The 25,151-nt window shown below is 36.4% G+C and overlaps 1 protein-coding gene across 1 annotated transcript in view; it reads left to right on the forward strand.

Annotated features, from left to right (window-relative positions):
• The window catches only part of PLCB1 (phospholipase C beta 1), a 4,354,095-nt gene that overhangs the window by 3,393,330 nt on the left and 935,614 nt on the right, over nucleotides 1–25,151 (forward strand). The window contains exon 21 of the mRNA XM_044056572.1: nucleotides 1,888–1,987. Within this exon, the coding sequence (XP_043912507.1) occupies nucleotides 1,888–1,987 (100 nt within the window). The remainder of the gene's footprint in view (nucleotides 1–1,887; nucleotides 1,988–25,151) is intronic.

The raw sequence follows: 25,151 nt of genomic DNA on the forward strand, positions 1-25,151 counted from the left end.
ACATTTGTCTGTCAAAGAGGTGGTAGGGGGTGGCTCTACAAGGAAGATGTTGAACAGGGTAAATAATTGGGAATCTCATGGTGTACTAGCCCAATACAGGCTGATCAGCATGCTATTGATACTGTAAATGGTCCGTAAATGATGCATTCATTTGTTTTTTAAATTTCCCTACTATCCATGAATAAATATTCCTGTTCTCCATATAAGTTATGGATGTTCTATAACTTACATCACTTAAATTGTACATACAAGGATGGTGTGAGGCCTGGGAAGCATGTTCCTGAGTGTCTCATGATCTACATTAATCTGACTTGTTTAATCTTTATGCAGTTATTTACTTTATGTGCTCAAAATAAACAAAGAAGACATTCACAGTTTCTATGTTTCTGTGAAGCCTTCTGTCTCAAAACAATGTATAATGAATTGCTTAAATATCAGATATGGAAGTCTGTTTTGGGGACATTGTCTTTGGCCTCACTTCTCATCTCATTAAGACTGTATTTTTTTCATATTTTGACTTTTACACTATGTCCTTCATGGATGTCTGATTCTATCAGATTACTCATTGAGTTACACTGGTTAGTTGGCAAACACAATCTGTACTCTGCCTCCTTGAAGTGCTTTGATGCATTCCAATACACACATGCACACACAAGCACATACATGCACCCCACACACACACACACGCACGCACACACGCATACATACATACATACATACATATACAAACACACACACACACACACACATTTGTGCATTTACATACCTGCATATATATATATATATATATATATATATATATATATATATATATTTATATATTTATATACACACACACACACACACCAAGACTCACATTCAGCCTAAACAGGTTAGTGTTTTAAACATTTTCCATTGTTTCCATTATGAAAAGAGTTATACCAGTGTTCATATAACCTGATTAGTGAAAATGTTGAACAGCCGAAGATATGTAAAAGCAATCAGTCTGTGAATATTAGAACATAAACTGGTCTCTCGGTCCACCAATTTAGTTTTCCATTCTACAATATATTTAAAGTGTTTGATCTTATATGTGGGTGATACAGTGGAGCAGCAGTCAACATTACTGCTAACTCACAGATACTGGTCTCCAGTTTGCTTTCTGATTGTGTGTCTTTGGGGTAGAATCATCATATACTTCCTTTATCTGTACAGGTTATTATACAATGCTTCTTTTTCCTCCTGCATCTCAAAGACATGTGGGTAAATTGGAGATGCTCCAATTTGCATGTAGGTGTTTGTGTGGTGCATGCAGCCTGAAAAGGTCTAGCATCCTCTCAATGATTAGTTCTGGGCAAGCTCCTCATACCCTGTGACCTGAAGAGGATGAAGCAGATACATGGGAATAAATGAATAACATACATACACATGCACATTCATACACAAACAGAGAAATCTGGTATAAATAAAATATATAATTTATATAGAGATTATTTATGTATGTATATATATATATATATATATATATATGTATATATATATATATATATATATATATATATATATATATATATATATATATATATATATATTTTATATATATATATATATATATATATATATATATATACATATATATGATTTGACACACTAATTAAAAACAATCAGTGCATTCATCCAATATGAAAAAATATTGTTCAAAGAATCAGATTTCATCAGAAATTGTTTGATGTTACCAATGTATTTCTACATGCATTCATTAACTAAGTTTATTCATCATTACTATAACTTGGGACATATTCAGAATTTCCTGATTTTTAATAGAAATGCTACATTGCAGGAATAGATGGATGAATGAAGAATTTAATTGTCTTATGCCTAATAACTATCCTGCTTTGAAACATATAGGTAGTCCTACCTTCACTGGCTTCATTAAGGATATCAGTTTATGAAGAAGGAGGAAAATTTATTGGTCATCGAATTTTGCCAGTGTCAGCAATTCGTCCAGGTAAGCATTGTGTCTACTATAAGATCATGTATTTCAGGCAACATCAGTATTTATTTTGGCATTCAAGGTAAATATATATTCTTTGGTTTTGAGAATAAGACATACCAGGTTGAACGGTGAAAATTGGTCCCCCGGTATGAGCATTTAAGACAATGTTAATTTCTTTGAAATCTTCTAAGAGAAAAAGCTTTCATCATACTTCTCTTAACACAAGGTTGGATTCAGAAAGAACCTGGCCACAAGCAGTAATTGCTACAGCAAAAGGATCATTAAGCTCAATCATAAAAAGTGATTCAGAGATGTATTAGCTGCAGTAAGGAAGTACTTTATTATCAGTTTGCATGTCTCTGAATCAGTTAGTGATAAAAACATGCTCTAAGTAGTGCTTTACTGTAGAAATCACCACCAACAGCCAATGTATCCCCTCTAAAATCCTCCCCACAAATATGCACACATGCACACACAGCATTTTCACACACACACACACACACACACACACACACACACACACACACACACACACACACACACACACACACACACACACAAACATACGCGCGCATCCCCATATCTCTTAACAATCCTTGATTTTACAGAGCATCCATAATGTTGCCTCTTATATTTGTTGTATTCTTGTGACAGATGAATGCAATCAGCCAATAATGCTAATCATTAATGTTTTTTATGTCATATCAAACATTTGCAGCTTCACAATCTGTTGTTCTATTAAGTTTTAAAGTTATTGAGAGTAATATTTAAAATGGATCCCCGGAGTCTAGAGTGTCTCCCCCCCCATATTATAGCCTGTGCCATATTGGAGAGTTGAGAGGTATGCAAGCCCCCCCCCCCATACACACACACAGACACACACACACACACACACACACACACACACACACACACACACACACACACACACACACACACACACACGCACTTTCTAATAGTCCTCACCAGATCATACTTCCAAACATATTTACCCATTCACCCATACAATTACCTGCTTTTTGTATCTACTTTGTTGAGAAGGTTGATGGGTAACACATCCCTGAGGATAATGAAACCTGTCAAAGATGGGGGTATTGTTATTTTTGATTTCAATGATTATTCAAGTGCAATGTTTAACATATTTTGTAATGAATGCACATATTTCAATGTTTCTAGAAATGAGATTAACATTAGTTTTAAGAAAACTGATTTATTACTTGAAGACTGACTACCCAGGGGGGTTGATTAATGCTCTTATTTACAACTTTTAAGGATCCCACACCCCATTTTCCTGGTAATTTACAGGATACCTAAAATATATAAAAGCATCAAAAATCCCTAGTTTTAACTTATCATGCCTGCTTCTTAAACCAGTATTTAGAAAAGTAAAACACATTAAAGGATTCTTAGAAGATCTTGGGTAGCCTTAAACAAGATCTGTGTCAAGACAATATATTTTTTTTATTGATGTAGTCAACCTTTTTACCTGTATCCCCAAGAGAACGGAAAGGATGTATTTCTCAAAGCCCTTACCAGATTTGATTTCTTAAGCTCTTGTGATGGTAAATTAACTATAGAAAGTTTTAATGCAGTTATGGAAAATAATCTTACATGCTTTAATGGGGAGACATATAAGCAGGTTAAAGGTGCTGTTCTGGAAGAAATGGTATATTTTCCATTTGGAAAATTATTAGTGTTGCACATTATACTTAAGATACCTTGATGATAATTTTATTCTGCGCAATAGCCCCAATGACATATAGGAAGGCTTTATTGAGTATATACAAAACACCATTCATTTTCTTAGATTTATAGTACATAGCATTTTGATATACATCTATATATATATATATATATATATATATATATATATATATATATATATATATATGATAAATTACTTGAAAAGGTATATTTCCAATTCCGATGGTAAATTATCATCCAAAATGTTTAGGAACCCAACATTTAGCAATCGTTATTTGCATTTCAACATTTCCACCATTTTAAGTTGAAGAAAGGATTAATTAAGGGACAGTTTATCTGATTAGAATGGATGGTCTCAGACAGTAGCATCTTTATTTTGAAGAGTAAAATAAAAAAAAAATTGTAGATATGTTTTTGAAGAGAGGCTATCCCAAAAAGATTTCTGGAGATTAGCAATAAAATAAAGGACAGCAGTGCATCCAACTTTGCACCTCTCTTGGAGATTGGGCTACAACATGACATTGTTATGAACTGCTCTAATTCATGTTCTGAGGTAGGCAAATCATTTGAGAGAGCCTTGGTGATACAATACAACTCAGGTAGCAAGATGGTTAAGGATATAATCAAGAAACATTAGATTATTTGCAAAGCTAATGACCCTGTTTCTACATTACTGGGTGAGAACACTTACTTTATTTTTAAGCCTGCACAGAATGTTAAACACATGTTGGAAAGAAAAAAGTGGGAAATGAATGTAAGGCAGGAAACAAAAAAGGGACTCAGAAGTCCAGTTCATGTAGTCAGTGCACATATATTTTTATAAGTGATCTAATATGTTTGGAAAATTGGGGGGGGGGGTACTGTTATTATACCTCAGAATGGCAATTGCTACTCTGAGTCTTGTTTATCTAATATTTTCCATACCTGAACAAAAGGAACATGTCCAGAAATATTACCAGCAGCCTCAGTGTTCATGTCATTTCTGAAGCCAAATACATCGTCACTTCCACTCATAAAATTCAACTTAAAATGCTTCCATCTTAATTTCTTTGTGCATTAAACATCTTCAGAGTCCATTCTGTATTCTATTTTGTTAGCTTTAAATTTAAAAACATGTATTATCAATTAATTGTGAAAACTGTGCAGAATTAAAAAATGTCCAAGGAAAACAAACAGAGGAACTCAATAAGGAAATGTATTTCTTTGTTTATTTAATTCCATAAGACTGAATAGAAAACATTGTTTCCTTTTTCATTAAGTTGCTTCAGGCTTTGATGTAGTATATTTAGAGATCAAACAAACTGAAGCTAAGCATCCACATTAGAGCAGTGAAAGGTCCCCCTATAATTAGGTCTCAATCTAACAGACATTAGCATGGGTGCTACAATGCAATTCCAGTACTTCACCCTTGCTGTTGACGTTTGATGTGCTAAGCTAGGTATGAATCTGTGTCAGGCAGTTCAGGTTATATCTTCATAGCACTGTATACATTTCGTCTACATGAATGTAAGACAATTGCTGTACTGTCTTTGACCTTGACCATGTCTGAAAAGTGTCATCTGCTAAAATAATTTACTTGTTTACAAACTAGCAAAACTGTAAACACTCAAATAAATGAAATAAATAACTAAATGAATTCATTCTCATGTCTAATGAAGTAGAAGAAAATGGTTAGCAACTTTAGAAGTAGCAGCTGGTCGTTGCTTGGGGACAATGAGTGCTTTGAAAATGTCATGTTCAAGTCATGTATGGCAAGCAGAAACCTTTCTATTACAGAGCTGCTGTTTTAGGATATCTGGGAACATCCCAGAAAATATGATACAGATTCAAGGCAGCCAGTCTTCAACAAAACAAGTAGTGTTGCTTGACTAAAGGTAAAGTAGGAATCATCGTACACTGACCTAAGACCCTCAGCTTATGGGCATTGTCTTGGCTAGAATGAGAGAGACACTTTTCCAACTCACTAACCTAATGACAACAGTAGTTGCAGACAAAATATTGGTAGGCAATGCAAGCAAATTTGGGGGCATATGAAACCAAACTGCAATGGAAATTGCATCTGACAGAAAAGTAAAAACATAGTGACAACATTTAGTTTCATAACTGGGATGTACAGTTTATTTAACAGCTTCCATTTAATGCAAGTTCTGAAGCGCTTCCAGTTATTTTACATGTTGTTTGGTGTACAAAAAGATCACAGAATGTGCATGTACTCTTTTTACCTATGCATGGTTTTTGTTTTGTTTCCATGATTCTGCTATGACATCCCAAAACACAAATGATCAGATCACAAATATGCAGTTGCACAACCTTAAGAGTCTCCTATAACTTGAAATTAATTGGGATAGCTTGAATTGAGTTTTCCCCAACACTCACTATATAAGATGCAGGTGTCCCCAGCCCCAATCATGTTGTAGCAACTGCATGGTCACACAAAAGAATAAACGTCCCATAATATCGAATAACAGCTATTCATTTTTCCACTCATATACAGCTATCAATAAAGTTGTTTTCATCATTTATTGTATAATAAATGTGAGGTAGCCGTACAAATAAGGACATATACGATCCTACATCAAGGCAAAAAAAAATAAATAAATAATTTTTTTTCACTTTCTTGCACAAGTCCAGCAGGTTTTTTTTTTTGCAATGTTTAATTTATCAATTTTATAGTCAGTGAATTGATCATCAGCTTTTCATACTGGAATCCATAGTTTTGGGCAGAAAGTCAGAGGGACCACATGTTATAAAATGTTCTAGAACTGTGTCATGCATATCCTCTATCATTATAACAACTCTTTTTTCTGCTCATTATAAAGCTCTTTGTTCACTGTATGCTATACTAAAATGACCTTCTGATGCATACTTTTGAATGTTGAGATTATACTTTTGATGTCCCACATCTTATTTACTACTGATATTGGTGTTTGCAAGGTGGTCTGATAAGCCAGACAGGTATACTGCTTATTAGAAGTTATATTTTTATTGCAGTAGTAGACCTACATATCAGCACACAATCAAAGGAGATTCAGTGTCTTATTTGTGCAAGAGCATAGCTTCAAATGTACCATTTACATCACGGTGTATTCTTTATTAAAGAACATTTTACTTATTTTGTACATTTCACTTGGAAAAGAAGGAAATGTGTGAATCAGTGAGAGAGCTAGTGCTATTAGCCTTTTCTCCGTTAATAATCCTTAGTGATCCTGGTTCATTTTTCCCCTAAATACTAAAAAAATAGTCTTTGAAGTGCTGAAAAGCATGGTGATATCAGTCTTGCCCTCTATTAGTTGTCTCTAGTCATCTGTGGGTGTACTGTAGACTCTGCCTACACCCTTCCTATTGCACATTGACAGGTAACAAAAATACAATAATGGTGCTTAGCTTAGGTTGGCTTTTTTTAATTTAATTTGTTCATTTCTTAACCAGTTAATTGAACTACCCCAACTCTGACACTTGTCAGCCTAAGCTGGGCTACGCAGACAGGAGTAAATGAAACATTCAATGACAGTTTAGAGTAGTCAATCAAGTTGCAAGTTTTTTGAGATATGAGAGTAAATCAGAATACCTAAGGCAAAACTCATGCAGATTCAAAGGCAGCTTGCAGAGACCACATAATCAGCAAAGGTGAGGACTGAACCCTGGAAAAGTATGTGTGAGAGATTTTAGCGTCTGGGCCATTAAAGGGTGAAATAACAGCACTTGTTGCATGCACTTTTGCTGCAATGCTGTTTATATTCAAGTCATATTTGCTTTGCCTTCTGCTGATTTGCTAACAAACAGGCAGTGAGATAATGGTGTGCCAGAGTGTTGCTTGACAGTGGCAGGATTAATTTGGAAGGTAATCTAGTTAAGATAATAGTTTAGGACATTTACAGCATAAAGAAAGCATCTACAATAACAGAGATCAAATATGCTACAGAGGTTATTATTTTTTTATCAGTGTTCAATAGCAACTTGAAAAGCTGGGAATACAAATATAACTGTATGCATTTCTATGTGAATACATGATTATATATGTATATGTATAACTATATATAAATACCTGTGTTGTATGAATAGTTGTATATGTGAGCATGCCTTGCCACAGCTGTACTTTGTAATTAATTGCCAAGTAGTGTGCATCCCATGGGAGGTGGGGATGGGACAGAGGGTACACTCTGGGGCAACTGTCTGAGAGATGGTGTGTAGATCCTAAAAGCCCAGTGACACCATTCTGCCTACGGTATAGTAATCATATTTAATATTGATTGGAATGCAGTCTAGTCATTATTTGAACTGGTGCTGTGAACTGACACAAAACTGTGGAATGGTGTAGCATCCTTAACATACACAAGTCATGTGATCTTAATGGCCCTCTTTAATGCTGCATATCACTGGGGACCAGAATTCTGACTGTGCAATTGTATCTTACTAGTGCTATGACTTAGACAATTGGGGAAATCTACCATTCAGTGAATGATAACAGCAGAAATTCAATTTTTCTCATCCCAAATCTCCAAATGTAGTAGACCTAGAAGGTTTATCTTTTGTAATGTAGCAGCTCTACTGCAGAACTGCAGTTGCCCTGACTATTTTTTTACCCTTGTACAGTGTTTCTCTTTAAACCATGGTTGTACAGCGATGGAAGATAGTATATTTAAGTTACAGATGTTTTTCAACTATTGCCACCCATGGTTGTGGTGGATTTGTTTTTTAATGAGTTACAATCATCCAGTTTGCCATTGTGAGCTTATATTTCAGGTTCTCATAGTGGACCTGACAACCAGCAAACTACTGTACGATAGTGGGACTTCACCAATAGCGCACACATTAGGTGACTTCAGTAAGCATGACCAACAGCAGGCCACACATACTGTTCACTAATAAGATTATGTTTAAAATGTATTTTTTCATTCAATTTTAAAATAAATGAGAAATGGCAGCCATATTTGGGTATCAAAACAGCTGTAAAGATGAACTCAACATCTGCTTTGAGCAGAGTTACCAACTCAAACATGTTTTGAGTAATAACCTTAGATGTCATTTAATGAGAGTTACACACATATGTTCAGAAAATAAATGACATTCAGAAGTGCATGAATTAAACAGAAGAGATTTTAAAGAGGTATGTGTGTTGAACACTCAGATAAAAAAATACACGGCTAGAGAAAATATATTGAGAAGAGTGGCTCAAACAGGTGAAGACCGTAATGACAGAGTTAGTTTCATTAACATTTAAAATCTTAGATTTCTCTGTGTTAGATAATATATAAATAAAACTCCATACATGTTACAGGAAAGTCAAGTATTAGTGAATATACTGGAGATTAAAGTAAACGTTTTATTCTTCAAAAATTATCTAATTCAGGCTAAAAGATAAAACTGAAACTAGATAAAAATATGGAAAATAAAGGGGCAGAGAATGAAAATTATATATAAAAGATTATTTATAAATGTTTTTTGTTACAAAATGAGTTCAGTGGATAAAATGCAAAGAGTAAGCAACGTTTCAAGTTTTCCTAATATTTGTATGATGTTAAAATAAGCAATAATTAATCAGTTGCAGCTACCATAAAATCCAGTTATAAAAAATCTTATGAAAGAGCAATATTAATTAATTTTATTTACTGTATTTACCTTTTACCCACGTTGGTGGTGCTGCGGTAGCGTTGTTGCATCACAGTAAGACGCTGTCTGGTTCGATTCTCAGCTAGAGCATCTTCTGCGTGGAGATATGCGTGAATGGGCGTACCTTCATTGAAGGTTGTGTGTCAGGCCTGGTAACTCGGCACGTAAAAATCAACTGCCAATCATTAGCGGACCGGACTTCCACTGTGGCGACCTCTAACTGGGAAATGCCGAAAGACACAAATTTACTGTATTTACCTTTTGCTTACTGCATTAGTCTCACTAGGGCAAAAACGTCTGCTCATGGGAGAAACAAGGAGGTATTCATGTCGACTAGAGGAAATTTGACCAGTATTCCAAGGAACTTTTTCTTTTCTTTTTTTGGATAGAATCGTTTAATTTTCCTGAGTTAAGTTTATTGTCTCTTAAAAAACTTTTAAATTTTGTGATAAATTTTAAACCAGAAGGTGTGCAGGCATCCAAAAGGATCTGCCAATAATATTCCTTATTTTCAAACCTTAATTCCCTTTCTCCACTCCTGATATTCTCTGCCCCAAAGTCAATTGCATGCTATATAAACTTCTTAAAATTAATGCAACTGTACCGTATTTGTGCAATGTAACTGGTAAAAACTCTATACCCATGAACTACCACATATGCGGCAGTCTACTTAATGCCGAATGTGTAATAAGAGACCTTGGGACCCGGGTGGACAGTAGTCTCTCCTTTGATAATCACATTGCCACAGTAGTCAGGAAATCCTTCTACATGGCACACCTCTTCACAGAAGGGTTCTCATCCAGGAAAAAAGAGGTCATTGTTCCCCTCTACTTGACACTCATTAGACCCATTATAGAGTACAACACCCCTTTTGGAATGTACCTCACAAGACATCTGCAGTAGCTGTAAAGGCCACAGAAGTACCTCACAAAGAGGACTACTGGCCTCAAACAGATGCCGTACACTGACCGTCTCAAAAAACTCCAGCTTTACTCCGTAGCATATCGCCTACTCCGAGCTGATCTCTGCCTAACATATAAAGCTATGTCAAACCCAGAGCTGTTGGACATACTACACCTAAAGAAATCCCAATCCCTCCAAGCTACACACTCTAGGGACCTTGTCACCACAGTAAACAATGCATGCTGGAGGGAAAGATTCCTGTCGCAGAGACTTCCCATACTCTGGAACAAGCTACCCATCTATGTCAAGCAAAGTTCCTCATTAGCACTCTTCAAGAAAAATCTTGATGAATGGATGGAAAATAGGAAATACACCTGGGGAATCACTTCTGTGGCTCTGCTCGACAGGGGCATAGGAAAATAACTTTCTTGGGTGGCGTATGCCAGGGAACCTTGATGGCTAGGCTTTCTTAGGCCCTTGGGCTGATAGCCTAGTACCTACCTATGCCCCTATGAACCTATATTATCATTTATGTGTCCAGATATTCTGCTTTTTTAATTTATGGGTTATTTTAATATCATTAGGGCTGGAAGTTTTTATCAGACTAAGGAGTGGTGATTCATCACTGTGACATAGTGGAATTTCCCTGAGGCTCCAAGAGCAGAATACGTTTTTTACATTTATTTCATTGAATTGTATTTCTTAATTCTTATAGTTGTGTTATACAGCTAATCTAGTAAATTTTGCACTGTTATAAAGCTTTTTTGCTGTTTCACTGCAATTTTATACTGTTTTAATTGAATTTTCATTACTAGATAGTGTTTCATTTCTGCAATTGTATTTTTATTGTAAACTGCTTTTTTTCATACTGCGAGTTATATTTTCTGTTTGTGACTGCTCTGTCTGGGCTTTTCTGTGCATTTTTTTGAGGTCTATGTTCTAGTCAGGTAGCATAGTCTGGATGGAGGCCTGCTGTATCCAGGCCTGGTTGTTTTGCTTGTTGAGTTTCCTGTGTTTCTGGCAGCCATCTTATGCTGGTAGGGGCTTGTCTTCTCTGTTAGTGAGAGTAACAGGGCTGCCTGACCTTCTCAAGTATGAGTGATTGGTTGAAAGTGCAGGGGCTAACTGGATTGGGTAGTAATTCAAGCTTCTAGATTCTTTCATCTTTTCTGATATTTAAACCCTGGGTCTGCAGGGGGCTGTGCTTGTTTTTACCAGGCTGAGGAGTGGTGATTCATCACTGTGACATAGAAGAAATTCCCTGAAGCTCCAAGAGCAGAATACGTTTTTTTCTGCATTTATTTCATTGAATTGCACTTCTTAATGCTTATAGTTGTGCTATACAGCTAATCTACTACATTTCACACTGTTGTAAAGCTTTTTTTTTTACTCTTTCACTGCATTTTTGTACTGCTTTATACTGTTTAAATGTATTTTCATTGCTAGATAGTGTTTATTACTGTAATTGCATTTTTATTGAATTACGTAACTGTATATGGCTTTTTCATACTGAGAGTTGTATTTTATGTCTGTGAGTGCTCTATCTGTACATTTTCTGTGAGCTTTCTGTGTTCCAGGCCTGGTTGTTTTGCTTGTTGAATTTCCTGTGTTTCTGACAGCCAACTTATGCTGGTAGGGGCTTGTCTTCTTTGTTACTGAGAGTAATAAGGCTGCCTGACCTTCTCTAGTACGAGTGATTGGATGAAAGTGCAAGACCTAGCAGGACTGGGTAGTAATTTGAGCTTCTAGATTCTTCCATCTTTTCTGGTATCTAATCCTTTGTTTGCAGGGTGTTTCGTTTGTTTGCCCGTCGTGCACTGCCACTTTGCTGTTTTAACTCATTGTGAGATATTTCAATTACATTTTTTCCCTACCAACACTCCTGGGTAACTGACTCCCTACCTTGCAACTACTGTGTTGATCCAGCCCTACTCACACCTATAGGTAGTCCATTCTGATAGTACCCACTCTATCATCTTTGACCTCTCTTCCACAGATTCTGACAACCATGGACGGGCAATTTCCTTAGTTTTTCCTGCTAGTCGGGTTGATATGGTCATCCTGAGACAGTTTAGCAACTGCCTCATGTACAAGGACAACCCTCATCTTCCACCACCTAGAAACACAATATGTGTGAGATGCAGTTACATTAAGAACCTAGAATCCTTGCTGTCTCAATCAAAATCAAAGAACAGAAGACCTGCTATAAACTGGTAAAAGTTCAATCAAAAACACACACCAATGTCGAGAAAAAAAACTTTATGAAAATAGCAAAGCTTTCGGGTTGATACCCTTCTTTAATACTAATACAAAGCATTAGACAAAACAATCAGTTTTAAATAGAAGTCAAGCATATCACATGATTGCAGCCAGTCAATCATGTGACAAACATACATAAAAAATTCTTAAAGAAACAATTAAAATCATTAAAAACAATACTCAAAACAGAACAAATATGTATATATTTACACATACCATAGTAAACACATATGCACATGCATATGCATGCATATAATAAAATTAAAGTACTGTCAGAAAGTACTGTGGACTTTAATAAGAAATTGGAACTGTTGGAGAGAAAGGTGGGTGTTTACAAATGCCTACAATGGCAACGCTTTAGTTTTTTGGAGTATTTGGATAGGGGCATTGCACCAAGAGGTTTAAGAATCTTGAAAATGCCATCATATGGCAATGCATATCCAGATTTACTAAAACGTTGCCAACACTGAAATATTCACTTGGGAAAAGGTTTTCATCTGTTCTTGCACAGGCTCCGGAACTGGTTTCTTGGAGAAATGTTCCATTTTGGCTGTTGTGTGTACTTGGATCACTAAAGTTAAGTGACCATCTTAATACTTGCATGTAGGGTGGTGCATTTTAGTGTTCGTGTACCGGCAGACTTCTGAAGTTGGAATACACAATTTTAGTGCATGTATAAATACAGTTGAACATGGGGGGGGGGGTCTCATTAGTTCTGTGTACTGGGATAGACTACTGCAGGGATAGCTCTGGGAGCCTTCATTTGCTTTTGCTTAATTGGCTATTTTACTCAAACGTTTGCTTGGGAATGTTCCACTTGGGTACTTGTGTATACAGAATTCATGCCTCTTGAACTTGGTTGACTTTTTTGAAACAGTCACCAAGGCCATTGATGAGGGTAAGGCAGTTCACACAGCCTACCTTGACCTTGCAAAAGCTTTCGACACAATACCCCACTTGGGTATCATAGAAAAGCTCACCAGCTTAAATGTAAACCCATATGTCACAAGATGGGTTGCAAACTGGCTCAAGGACAGAACCCACAGGGTTAGAGTTGCTGGTGCCATGTCAGACTCCAAGCCGGTCACAAGCGGTGTCCCACAGGGCTCAGTCCTGGGCCCCCTCTTGTTCGGCATCTACTTTTCAGATGTGCAGGCAAACATAGGAGGATTGTGGCTGACAAAGTTTGCAGATGACTGCAAACTGGGCGCCATAGTTGAAAATCCATCAGACACAGATATCCTTCAGAGAGGTCTCATAGAAACGGATAACTGGTGCCAGAGCCATGGCCTTAAGCTAAACGCCAAAAAATGTATAGTAATACCTTTTGGTAAAAACAAGGTAACCCCAAGTTACCACATAGGTGGCAATCCATTAAGCATAGAAGAGGTTATCAGGGACCTGGGGACCCAAGTTGACAGTAACCTTTCTTTTGACACTCACATTGCCAAAGTGGTTAGGAGGACCTTCTACATTGCCCACCTGATTATGAAGGGATTCACATCCAGATCAAGGGAGGTCATTGTTCCCCTGTACTCTTCACTTATCAGGTGAATGATTGAGTACAATGCCCCATTCAGAATGTATCTTACCCGACACCTGCAGCAATTGGAAAGACCCCAAAAGTTCCTCACCAAAAGGATAAAGGGGCTCAAAAATATGCCATATTCTGCCTGACTGAAGAAACTCCAGCTCTATTCATTCACATACCATCTGCTCAGAGGTGACCTGTGCCTGACATACAAGGCCATGTCCAACCTGGAATTAATGGACATGCTCCACCTCAAAAAATCCAAATCCACCAGAGCCACAAGAGCAAGAGACTTAAACCTCAACACGGATATAAATAGGACGTGCTGGAGGGACAGATTCATCACCCAGAGACTCCCTATGCTGTGGAACAGAATCCCGGTCCATGTGAGACAGAGCACCTCGCTGGCTCTGTTCAAGAGGAATCTTGACCAGTGGATGGGAGATCGTAGGTTTACCCCGGGGATCATCTCTGTATCACTGCTGGACAGAGGCACGGCAAACTAATGGGTATAGTATTCTTCAACCTAAGGGCTGGTGAAAGCCACACAACTCTGGCTAGGCTTATAAATGCCCTAGGGCAGATAGCCTAGTATGAACCTATGAACCTATGAACAACTTAACCTTAAATTAAGTTTAGACTGTATGTCTTTAATGAATGACTGTTTCTCCAAGAATGAGAATGACTTGAAAGATGAGATCATTAATATGGAAAATGATGTGATGGCAATGTCTTGTTTTCCTAATATGCTTAATGTATATCAACAAATGCTTGACAGATTACAAGCCCTAGATGATCAACTTGAAGCAACGAAGAAACGTAAGCTTATCAGAGATATGGCAGATTTTCAAAAAGGACATATCTTCTCCTGGCCTAAAAATAATAAGAAATCTTATGCTCAACGAGTTTCTGCAAATCAATTGAATGATTTTCCTGAGCTTAGAATTGTTTGCTCAACTCTTCATGAATCAACATCTACTAATGTACCAGCTGATTTGCCTAAGACTACACAGACCTTGATTACAAATGCTATGCCTAAGGCATTGGAGGCAGGTGCTAGTGCGCATGTCACCAGTGAAGCAACACAAAACGAAAATGAAAATGGAAAAGAAAATAGAAAAAGTCACCAGCTGATTTTAAACGTTTCTCAAAAGCGTTTTCAACTGGATCCGCTGGAGAAAGTGCAGGAATGGAGTACATCGAGCTGCAGGTCTTTAACGAGGCAAACTATGAATGCAACCAAACGAAAAATGACAGTCCCATGGGGCAAGGGAAAATGAGCTGTCGATAATTAAAGGTACTTTGAATCTGTCTAGGTTTGTTTTAGAAGCCTCACATTTTTCTTTACTTCAGAAGGGGCTTAGTTTTATACCCACGAGTAGTCATGGTCTTGTGGCTGCTTTGACTGACTTGAAACAGTTTGTGAGAAATGTGAACTTAAAAATATTGTTTAAAGAATCTGTATTTAACCAACCTGTTTGTAAAGGACAAAGTACATTTATGCCTCTTAGTGTACCTGTTCTTACTGCATACCATGATTTATGTGAAGTTGAATTAAGGAAATTATATTCCGATAATGTAAAGAAGAAATACTATAATCTAAGTCATGATGAATTTCTAGCATTGAAAGCTCTAGAAACTGATAATAATATTGGTATTAAACAGGCAGACAAGGGAGGTATAGTGCTAATCCTGGATTGTAAAAAATATATAGCATCTATGATTGCTTTGCTTGAGGAAGGAAATGTGTTTAAATGTATTACTCCTATGGATGTCAAGAAATGTATTAATGTAGTTAATATGATGATTTATGACTTACAGATTAGTGGCGATATTGATTTGGATCCATTTCATTTTTTTACTGTATCTAGCCCAATCATTCCACAACTTTACGGGCTACCAAAGATACATAAATCATTATATAACCCCCCCCCAAGCCCCCGACCCCGTAAGACCGATAATATCCGGCAATGGCTGGATAACTGAGCCTATTTCTATTTACTCACAAAAAACAACTGCACTCTTTTTTTTATCACGCTGTAACAATGTTCTAAAGACACAACAGACTTTATTATTAAGTTAAGAGATTGGTTTAAAAGTCTGCATATTACAGAGTTGTGTAGGGGTGATTTTCTTTTTGTGACCTTAGATATTTCATCCCTTTTGACAGTCATACTCAACAACTATGGAATTGAATCTATTAGAGAGTTTTTGACTTTACAGGCTTCTTTACCTAGGAGACATGTGGATAATATTTGTTCTCTGTCAGATATAGTTTTAATTAATAATGTTTTCCTGTTTGATAATCAATTCTACCTGCAGCTAACTGGTGTAGCTATGGGCACATCAGTAGCTAATACATATGCCAACTTAGTATTACATCAATGGGAAACAACATGTATTTGTGGTAATCTTAACCCTTTGAACAGTAATATTTGTTTTTATCAATGTTTTGCAGACAATTGTTTCTTGATTTGGAAGGGGTCTCCCACTGAACTATCTGATTATATTGATTATTTGAATACTACAACTATTTTTTTGAAATTTAAAATGGAGTTTTCAGATAGTTCATATTACATTCTTAGATTTGATGGTAGAACTGAAAGAAGGATTGGTACACAGTAGTATTTATAAAAAAGAGGTACATGGTGGTAGATACATACATAGGAATAGTATGCATGCTCCACATGTCTTTAAAGGAATAGTAACAGCACACATTAATAGGGCTAGCAGGCTCAATACTGATGATTCCCTTTTTTTACACAACTTGATGAAATAATGATTGAATTTTCAAGCAGTGGCTATGATTCTAACTTGTTGTCAGATTTGAAAGCCAATACTGTATAGTATAGGCAGACATTACTTAGACCTATTCTGTCATTACCGGATGAGTCCGCTTTAGAATTAAGTAAGGATAGAGCAGATACAATGAGGATTAGATATGTTACCACATATAATACTAGGACACAGTCGGTTAAACATATTATAGAAAAGAATTGGGTTGTTTTGATGGCATCAGCAGAGGTAAGGAAGGTCTTGGATTCTAGACCTTATTTCTCATATAGGAGTATGAGAACCCTGAAAAGTAAACTGTGTTATAAGGATTTTAGAAGTAGTCGTAATCCTTATATTACGTCTAGGCATGGTACTTTTAGTTGTATGAATTGTACATGTTGTGTAGACATTCTAGGTAATACTAGTGATGTTTTTACTCACCCCATTACTGGAAGAGTTTATAAATTTAATTTAACAGCTACTTGCGTTAGTGTGAATGTGGTCTATCTAGCTACCTGTACTCTATGTCCTTCTTTCTATGTGGGGAAAACTAAAAGAACGTATCATTGAACATAAATCCGTAATTAGAAGGAATAATGATAAAATGCGTTATATAAACATATTAATACTACTGGTGCTAATCATAGGTTTAGATTTAGGGTGATAGATATGTTACATGTATCTTTAAGGGGTGGTGATATCAATAATTTTTTAGAGATCAAGGAGTATGAATGTATTCTGAGATTAGCGGCTGACCAATTTCCTGGTGTGAATACTGCTGTCACTTTGAAACCTGTTTTGGTTAAGTTACAACAGACTAAGCTATGTTGTTAAGCATATGTTTGTATTTAATTTTCTTATATGCATGCATATGCATGTGCATATGTGCTTACTGTGGTATGTGTATATATATATATATATATATATATATATATATATACATATATATACATATTTGTTCTGTATTTGAGTATTGCTTTTAATGGTTTTGTTTCTTTAAGAATTTTTATGTATGTTTGTCACGTGATTGACTGGCTGCAATCATGTGATATGCTTGACTCCTATTTAAAGATGACTGTTTTGTCTAATGCTTTGTATTAGTATTGAAGAAGGGTATAAACCCGAAAGCTTTGCTATTTTCATAAAGTTTTTTTTCTCGACGTTGCTGTGTGTTTTTGTCTCAATCAGAAGCCAGTACATCTGTCACTGAGAAGGCTGTCTGCACAAACACCGCAACACTTCTAACACCACCCACACCTGTACAGTACATTCCTACATATGTAGAGGTTCTCAACAATGACATACCTAAACAAAAGAGACTTCCAAAACAAAAGCACACACGCACATCACAACCCATTGCACCAAGCACTTCACTTAGTACACATGCCTGTGCCTCACAGCCTCAAAGACCCAGCCACAACCCCAACATACTACTCATAGGAGACTCTATCTTGAAACACACAGATATGGCCCTTACCAGGCTAGACAAGGTGAAAGTCACATTAAGTTGCTTGTCAGGTGCTAGAATCCACCATATCACTCATGGACTCAAATCTCTCAACAACACGTACTGTTATGACTCTGTCATAGTCTATGTTGGCGTAAATGACTTGAGATGTCCCTCTCTGGACTATATAAAGAGAGACATGATTGACCTCGCTGAATATGTGTCCCAGGCAGGTATGTCCCTAGCCTTAAGCAGCATCCTACCATCACCCAGAATGATGCCTCAATACAAACAGAAAATGATTGACTTTAACAATTGGCTTATTTTCTAGTATCTTTCCAAGGGGATCCAGTACCTGACAGCCTGGGAGGAAATAACTGACAGTCCATGATGCTTTTCCAGAGATGGTCTTCATCTCTCTCCCCCCTGGGTTTCATTAGGACAAAATTACCATCTCTCACTCCATCCTAACTTTGCTATTGGATGATGGGACTCATTTATCTCCAAGGACCATATCCTTACCATGCTCTTCAAGACCAAAAATACTTTGTTAGTACCTTCCAACAACATTCTGGGTCATTATATAAACGTTGTCAAGCAGACTCTTGCTGATCTTTTTCTGATGTTGTTCAGCCTTAGTCTTGCCAAAGGTTATATTACCAATCAATGGGGGACTGTGGTGGTGACTCCCCTTCAAAAGTGTCCCCATCACTGACATAAGCAACTGTAGACCAATTACCAGTCTTGTCTGCAAAGTCATGGAATGCATTATCACTGATCTCATGAATCTAAGCAATAAAAATTTAATCAGGTTCATCTTGCAGCATTTTGGATTTCTTAGGGGCAGGTCATGCCTCCTCAGTATTATAAGCTTCTTTGAAAAAAATTATGCAGGCCATGGAAAATGATCCCACTATTTATGTTTTCTACCAGAATGTAACAGAAAATTTTAATAATATCATACCATACCACATCATATCACGCCATTCCATTCCATATCATACCATACCATACCATAGCACAAAAATCCACAAACACTTGAATAACAGAAAAGCAACACAGCAGCAAGGACTCATTCTCCAAAATTTATTCTTAGCACTTTCGTCTCAGACAATGACAAGACTTCATCAGATAAAAGTATAAACTCAAGTGAACTTTAAATACCCATGAAGCCAGATGACATCAGTGTCTCATTGCACATTTAAAGAGAAACATACACAATTTCTCTAAAATCCATATAGTGACATACATAAAAAAAAACCTATTATAAACAATTCAATTAGAAAAAAAAAATAAATAACAGCTGTTCAATTTATCTATGTTCTGCTTTAAATTTTAAAATACATCCAATGGATCTTTGGTTTTTGGTCTTTACTGTTAAAAAGAAGTGCAACTGCAAACGAAAGTGAGCAGAAGCTACCTTTGTGTGTGGTGTAAAGGATTTGCAACTTTTGTCTGGCTTGCAGAACTAGTATGGCCAGAACAACTTTACTGTACTTACTTTAGTATCTAATCTGTCTGCTTTTTTGTCATAGAAGTTGATTTAAGTTCTCTTTGAATTCTGCGGTTACTGATTTTCATTATTTTGTTCTGTTACAATATTTTATTTGTTTAAAACTGAATATGGATTTCTTCAATGAGTATGCAATTAATGATTTACTAATGCACAAATATCTTGTACAGTGTAGTAAATGTTATACATATTTAAAGGTAACAGCTGATAACACTGGTGATCTGTGTTCCTCGTGTCAAAAGGTGGATGATTTGCTTACCATTGTTAGAAGTAAATTTAGACTTAATGATGATGATTGCACTTGTGCAATTGATATGGCTTGGCAGGCTGCTGTTTCATATATAAATGACTGGACAAGTGAAATAAATAATGTTAAGCAAAGAACAAACAGAACATGTTTAGGAAATGATGCAACTATTGTCTGCAAAGATCTTTCAACCCCTATGAAACAAGATGATGTCCCTAACAACTTTGAAATTCTGGATGCAAGTATTCAACAATCTGAGGATGTGGTTTGTTTAGAAGGAAACAAAAAAGAAAGAAAGGAAGACGTTCACAACAAATAATGAAGAAAATGAAACTGATTAATGACTGTAAAGGAAAGAAAATATGTTCTAAAAAAGGACACTGTTTGTTATTTAACACACAGGTTACAGGGAATGATAATATTTTTTCTGTTAGAAAACTTCAGTCTACAGAAAAATGCCCAATTTTTCCAAAAGAGAAGGTAGAAAAAAAGAGGCAAGGGAAGGGGAAAGGGAAGAAATCAAAACTGAACGTAGAAGGATTGAAGAACATTACTGTAAGAAAAAAAAGAGAAAGACAGATGTTGACTACATGGCTCAAGCTGTGGATTTACAATACCAGCTGGATGAGAATTTAATATGCAATGAAAACAGTGGAATTAATAAGACAGTGATGAAGATCTATCCTTCATAACAGTTGGTAGAGCAGATATCACTGTATTAGAAGCTGAAGATTCTTCAGAGCTGGTCAGCAAATACATTCTTGTAACTGGAGATTCAATTATTAGAGGAACTCTTACTTATATTTGCAGAGAAGATAATGAACATCGAATAGTATTATGCTTGCCAGGAGCAAAAATAGAAGATATATGACAAGCCTTGGAACGTCTTAATGTAAGAAAGTACAGATCCGTTTTTATTCATGTCTGTATGAATGATGTCATCTGCAAGGATTCTCTGACAGTTAATAGGGAACTGACAGCTCTCTTAGATAGCATAGCTTGTACTGGTGTTAGGACATATTTTTCACAAATCATCTATAAACAGACTAGTCAGGTCATTGTGAATGAAAAGATTTTTAGGTAAATACCTATAAGGAAAAAATGTCATGTTTTAAAAAATGGAAATGTGTAGAGAATCCAAGCCTTGTTTTGGGCACACGTGTTCAGACAGGATGACATGCATTTATCAAGATCAGGGAAGAGAATTTTTGCAGCAGATATTATAGCAATAAGCCACATCTGGGTGTGGGTAATACTCGATTTACCCACGGTTGTTGTGGTTTGGTCATGAGGGCGAAGTCCGACTGACCCAAACAAAGACAACTGTGGGTAAATCCAGCATTGCCCACACCCAGGCATGGGTTATTGCTATTATACAATAACATAATTAAGAAAAAAAAATGCTTACTTTTCTTAAATAATGCCTTCGTATAAGGGCGACATGCTGTCCTTCCACCGCTGGACATTTCCTTCAGCCTTTACTGATGTACTGCGCATGCGTTTGCGACTTGCGTTCCTATGCATACCCAGTACATCAGTGCTCGGGAAAGTAAGCAATGGGGAAAAGAAGATCTCCATTGCTCCATTTTTCTTTCTTTCTTTTTTTTTTAATTTAAAAAAAAACTTTAGGGCTATTTAGGGGTAGGAGAGAGACAGCATGGATGAAATACAAGGGATATCAGGTGTGTTTAGTTTTAAATAACGTACCCGATTTCCCTAGTGTTTTGTCCATGCTGCCTCTCTGGTATGTTTGGAGTCCGAACTACAGATTTTATTTTTATTTTTTAAGAAATAAAAATACAATTTAAAGAATACACCAAGGGAAAAAAGTCTGGGCGACCGGAACTTTTTCCGTTGGTATATTCCCGAATTTACAATGGGCACACTGGAGGGGTGTCCAATCAGCATGCACATTTTGGAATGTTAATGGCCAGTCATTGTATAATTTGCAATATTTGACAAATACTAGGCCTGATTTTTGCCAGGTTGAAAATTTAAACAGTTCACAGATAGCAACATTTAATGCATCTCTGATGGTTGTTAATGCTTGGAGCATTAATAACAAAGTTTTTCTTATAGGAAAATTTGCTATGTTCCCACAAGATTGATGTTGTTATTGTTTGTGAAACATGGTTAAAGAACAATGACTGGAAACCTGTTCTGTCAGGGTATACATGTTTTTACTGTAATAGACATTCTAACAAAAAATCAGATGGAGGTGTTATGATAGGGATTAAAGAAAGTTATGAGTTCTGTGATTATTACATGTTGAGTGATAATACAAATGCTATAGACTGTGTAACAGTGACTGTAAAGACAACCCTGGAACATATAAGGTTAATTACAGATTATATGGAAACAAAACAGTCATTATGTAAAACTAACTGGAGTGAGGTCTTCAGTGGAAAAAACTGCAGGTGGACTGTGAAAGGTTTTGAAAGAAATTGCTTGAGTGAAACAAATCAAAAAACATATTTAACATCAGGATCTAGGCACACAACACCAGGGGGATATATTTCCATAAGAACAAGATATCTGATTAAGGTGAAAAAAATAAGAAATGGAAGAGAGGTCAAACTACAACTTTGAAAGCTGAAATAAACAAGCTGGACAAACAGATTAAGTGAGACAAGATCAAGAAAATTTTGAAGAAAATGTATACAAAGATATTGAGCATGATAGGAAACTTTTCATAGATACATAATATGTGGAAGGAGTAAAGACACACAGACTGATAAACTGCACAGATTCTAAAATTTATTTTCAGACACAACTGATTATAGATATATTTGCAAAATCTAATGCAAAACAGTTTGGCTTCACAAAAGGGGTGAGAGGTTGTCCTAGTGACATCAAGGTAACCCCAGATACTGGAATCAGATTAGGTTATATTGAAAAAGAACTGTGCAAACTGGATCCAAACAAAGCACAGGGAGGAGACGAAATTAGTAACAATGAACTGAGAAGACTTCAGCAAGAACTTATGGTACCATTATATCTAGGGTTCCTATCATGTCATCTAACTTTTACAAGTTCGAACCACATATGGCCGAGACCATATGTTTGAATTTGTAAAAGTTTGAGCGTGTGAATGAAAATCTCCATAGGCAGAGGTTTCCATTCACTTCAATGTGCTGCGATCTTAGAGTTGTTATATTTAAGTAGCGGGGGTGTGGGGGATGCAGGGTTGCTTGCCCCCTGCTTACAACAGTTTATTTTGTTGTCCTTTGTGTTTTTTTGGGGTAGTCAAAGTTATGTAAGTTCGAACATAATGGTTCGACCATTAGGTGTTCAAAGTTACGTAACTTCGACTATGTGATATAGATTCTTACATCTATTATTCACTAGGTCATATAAATATGGAGAGATTCCTCAAGATTGGAGACATGTACTTACTAAACCTGTCTTTAAAGGAAAGGGTAGTAGGACAAACCCAGAGTCATAAAGACCCTTAGGTCTACATTCATGTTGTGGAAAAATAATGCAGATGGTAATATTCGATGAGTTATTGTCAGAATTAGATAGGTTGGGACTTGAAACCATATATCAGCATGCATATATTGAAAATACATCTATTACCACCTGTAACATGATGTTCTGTAACAGTACAATAACAACTATGAATGAAAAATCGTGCTGTGATGTAATTTATATAGATTTAACTTCAGCATTTGACAGGCTTATACACAAAACACTAATCAATAAATTAGTACAACTAGGTAGTAATGTACTTGATAAGATGGATAGCTGCATGGCTTAAAACAGGACAAGTATCATACAGCAACTGGACAGGTGATATCATTGGTTACAGTCAGGGTGTCCAAAAAGGCTCTGTCCTAGGTCCTTACTTGTTTAGACTGTATATTCCAGACCTAACTTTTTCATGTGAAGTGTTCTACAGTGTATATGCAGATGACCTGAAATTGGGTAGATTTATCACATGATTTACAGGTAAGGAATGTCTGCAAAATAACTTGACTAAATTGACCATTTGGACACAGGAGAATAATATGTTGAAAAATACATCAAACACTAAATATATGAGACTTAGGAGACATAAATTGAAAGGTGAATATTTAATACAGCACACAGTGACTGAAACTGTAGACTCATTTAAAGACCTGGGTATATGGGTAGATTCAGCTATGAGTTTTTCTAATTATATCAACCATTTGGTTAATGATATTTATAGAACAATAGGTTGTATAAAAAGATTTATGAAGTCTAGTAAATCAAGAATGGTGAAGTTATTGCTTGTTAGTTACATTAAACCTAAACTTCAGTATGTAATAACAATATGGAAACGGTGTAAGAAAACAAGCATGAGTAAACTGGAAAGAGTACAGCGGAAATATACCAAGGGTATCCATGGATATGAAAAATTTACGTTATTATGAAAAACTAAAATATCTGAACTAGTACAGTGTCTCTTGCTGCATATGTCTGTAAAACAGTTTAAGTTTAACATTTTTACATATAGCACATTATATTATGTTATAGTACATATGTATTCCTTCGGCTTCTTTTTTCACCTACTATTGTGACCATCGAGCCACCCCCTACATGTGATCTATACCCCATTTAATCACAGAGAAGCAAGAGCCCTATGGGCCATTAATTCTGCTTAGGGCCTTTTTTTGGGATGGGGTCTAAACATTAGTCCCTAGCCCCGCTGTGCATGACCAGTAAGTCATCCCACTGTTCAATGTGCAATGGTTGTCACGGAGGATATGTTGTTTGCTTCTCCAAGCAATGTATCCACTCAAGACTGCCGTACACTCTGGTCTTCAACAATAAGCCTACCACAGAACCAAGGGACCCGGCACGCACCCATACCATCCCTCCAAGATCAATGAGCCAGCTAAGTAATATCACTCCTCCACACTCTCTGCCTGCTCCTGCAGATACCTGAGCTACTATTCATAGTCAGGTCACCTGGGTCACAGTTAAGAATTTATCCATCAGTGCCAATGGAGCTGGCCACATGTAATTGCTGTTAAGCAAGATAAGAGAAGGGAGGGTTATGCTGTCACAGGGTGTGTAAAACAGTTGCAAGAGGAGTGATCCATCAGACATGTATAACTCATGAAGGGCTTAACTGCTCTTAATATAAGGTTATGTGTAATTCCACACGTGAGAGGCAAGGGGTGAAAATACACAGTCATTCAGTGCAAAAGAATTTGGTGG

Source organism: Protopterus annectens, chromosome 1.part2 (genome assembly GCF_019279795.1).
Source record: "Protopterus annectens isolate FY-2018-M chromosome 1.part2, PAN1.0, whole genome shotgun sequence".
In the NCBI taxonomy this organism is placed as follows: Eukaryota; Metazoa; Chordata; order Ceratodontiformes; family Protopteridae; genus Protopterus; species Protopterus annectens.